General features: G+C 36.7%; 1 protein-coding gene across 1 annotated transcript; it reads left to right on the top strand.

Moving 5' to 3' along the window:
• The first annotated feature begins 2,133 nt into the window (after window positions 1–2,133).
• LOC125095244 (cyclin-dependent kinases regulatory subunit 2) lies at window positions 2,134–2,698 on the top strand. The gene has a single exon (XM_047721435.1). It carries the CDS (start codon window positions 2,179–2,181, stop codon window positions 2,416–2,418), a length of 240 nt encoding a protein of 79 aa, XP_047577391.1. The 5' UTR covers window positions 2,134–2,178; the 3' UTR covers window positions 2,419–2,698.
• The last annotated feature ends 200 nt before the right edge of the window (window positions 2,699–2,898 follow it).

Here is a 2,898-nt window from a genome sequence, read left to right as displayed (position 1 = left end):
CAACTTTTACTTACCACTTCCTCCTTCCCTCATTCCCCCCTTCTATCCTCCATCTTTCCTCCTTCCTTATCTCCTACATATTTTGCATTAAATTTGACCCTCAGTTACTGTCTAAAAGATAAATACTCTCTTAAAAATGTACTCCATGAACACATTCATTAAGAATTTTGTCACATTTCGGGGTGCCTGGGTGGCTCAGTGGGTTAAGCCGCTGCCTTTGGCTCAGGTCATGATCTCAGGGTCCTGGGATCGAGCCCCGCATCGGGCTCTCTGCTCAGCAGGGAGCCTGCTTCCTCCTCTCTCTCTACCTGCCTCTCTGCCTGCTTGTGATCTCTCTCTGTCAAATAAATAAATAAAATCTTTAAAAAAAAAAGAATTTTGTCACATTTCTTCAATGATTGACTTTCATTACCAATAAATTTCAGAAAAAGTAGTTTAATTTCAAACAAAATTGGAATCATATAACAGATGTGTGTGGCACCTTAGAAAAGCTTTATGTTCTATCTGTTTTTATATTAGTACTTGCATATTAATGGTGATTATAATCTGCTTTTCAGGGAAGAAAAAAGGTAGTACAGTAAAATTCAAGTCCTCCAAACTCTTATAATTTTTAAAAACTGTTTGGGCAAATGAAGATACACAGAATAAAAGTCACAGTTAATAGTTAAAAATGATCGTTATTACTGCAATTGTACAGAGAATATATAATACACTCCTTCCTCCTCCAATTATTTTTTCTTGGAGTTATACAGCAGGGTTGGAGGAGACTGAACACTAATTGTTTTAAACATTTATTCTTCTTGTCAAGTGCCCCTCCAAAAAAAGGGCCGTAAGTCAAATTAAAAAAAAAAAAATAAGGTCATTTTCTTCAAATAAATTATTTCCTTTGCTTAGGTACCATGAACATAGCCTCTTTTGGATGTAAAACCTTTGGTATATAAGAATTTTAACAGTTCTGAAACAAACAAAAAGTTTCACTTATTCCAGAAACCCTGAAGGGTTTTAAACTGTGTAGCTCAGTTCTTTGTTCTATGTAACAAAAGAAACTTCTTTGGCTTTCTGACTGCACCATTCTGGTTTGTGCCAGGTTACTACTGCCTTTTACAAGACAGAAAAACATTCAGCACTTCTGACTCCGAAGGCTTATTCAAAGACCAGAAACTTGAAAAGCATTGAGATGGTCTTAGAGGTAAATTTACATTATTTTTATGGTTGTGAGATTCTAATTTTTGGTACTTCAGTGTTTACAACATTTGATAAAGGATAGTATTAGTGATAGAGGGAGGAAACTTTAGAGTATCTTCTATTCTGTGTAAATTGGTTAGCTAGTCATCAATGCCTTCCATATTCTTGGCCACTTACGGCATGAAGAGATTTCCACTAAGCCAATAAAATTTTCAAGTGCTTTGAGAGTACATAAAGGACACAGTCAAAATTCTGACTTTCTGTTTTAATGGCAGAGAATGTAAGGAGAGCTGGAAAAGATAAATTCTTCCCTTTCTTCCTCTTTTTCTCTGCTCCCCCTCCAGTCTCTCCCTCCTTCCTTTCTTCTTTCCTTTTCTTCCCTTTTTTCTCCCTTCCTTTGTTCCTTTCTATTTACATTATAAAGAGTTGAGTATGAGCCATGAAAAATGAAGTTGAGTAATGTCTGTTGTTTAAAATAGCAACAGGGGGCGCCTGGGTGGCTCAGTGGGTTAAGCCTCTGCCTTCAGCTTAGGTCATGGTCCCAGGATTCTGGGATTGAGCCCCGCATCTGGCTCTCTGCTCAGCAGGTAGCCTGCTTCCTCCTCTCTCTCTGCCTGCCTCTCTGCCTACTTGTGATCTCTGTCTGTCAAATAAATAAATAAAATCTTTAAAAAAAAAATCAATGGGTGCCATATATGTCTCATAAAATATACAATCGAACACATCTTAAATAATATATTCTAATATATATAATAAAGTTAATCCTATTTTGAGGCATTTAAGTATTTTCTAGTTTTTTGTATCATAAAAAATATGAAATAACTTATACAGAGATCTTTGGCAAATTTGCTTCCTTCAATTAAATTTTTTAAAATACCTTTACTAAGATAAAAAATATGAAAAACAGGGTCGCAGTCGAGTCGTTGCCTTGGCGAGAGGCGGACGTGTGGCCGCTGCGCCCACTCTTTGAGCCCCGACGCTCCCGCCCGCAGGATGGCCCACAAGCAGATCTACTACTCGGACAAGTACTTCGACGAGCACTACGAGTACCGGCATGTCATGTTACCCAGAGAACTTTCCAAACAAGTCCCGAAAACCCATCTGATGTCGGAAGAGGAGTGGAGGAGACTTGGCGTCCAACAGAGTCTAGGCTGGGTTCACTACATGATTCATGAGCCAGAACCACATATTCTTCTCTTTAGACGACCTCTCCCAAAAGAGCAACAAAAATGAAGTCTACCTGGGGATTGTCAATTAAGTCTTTTTCAAATTTAATGTATATGTGTATATAAGGGTAGTATTCAGTGAATACTTGAAAAATGTACAAATTGTTGATCCATACCTGTGCATGAGCTGTATTCTTCACAGCAACAGAGCTCAGTTAAATGCAACGGCAAGTAGGTTACTATAAGGTGTTTAAGATAAAATTTCTAGTTGGTTTTTCTCTTTAATATAAGTGCCTGTTTGACTTTACCTGTTACTTTTGTTAAATAAAGTTTGTATGTTGCATTTATCATTGAAAAAAAAAATATGAAAAACAAAAAAAGTTAGAGCAGATTTTAAAAGATATGTTTATTGCTATTACAGAAAAATCTATTGATTTATAATACTTATTTTGAACTGCCTTCTTTATGATACTGCAGTCATTCCAAGTAGGTTTTCTTTTCAATTGTTTCTCTTATTGAAATGCCTAGTTTCTTCCCCAGCTTGGAT

The sequence above is a fragment of the Lutra lutra genome, chromosome 3 (genome assembly GCF_902655055.1).
Source record: "Lutra lutra chromosome 3, mLutLut1.2, whole genome shotgun sequence".
Classification (NCBI taxonomy): Eukaryota; Metazoa; Chordata; class Mammalia; order Carnivora; family Mustelidae; genus Lutra; species Lutra lutra.
The sequence above is the reverse complement of the archived record's forward strand: the minus strand, read 5'-3'. Positions and strand labels throughout refer to the sequence as shown.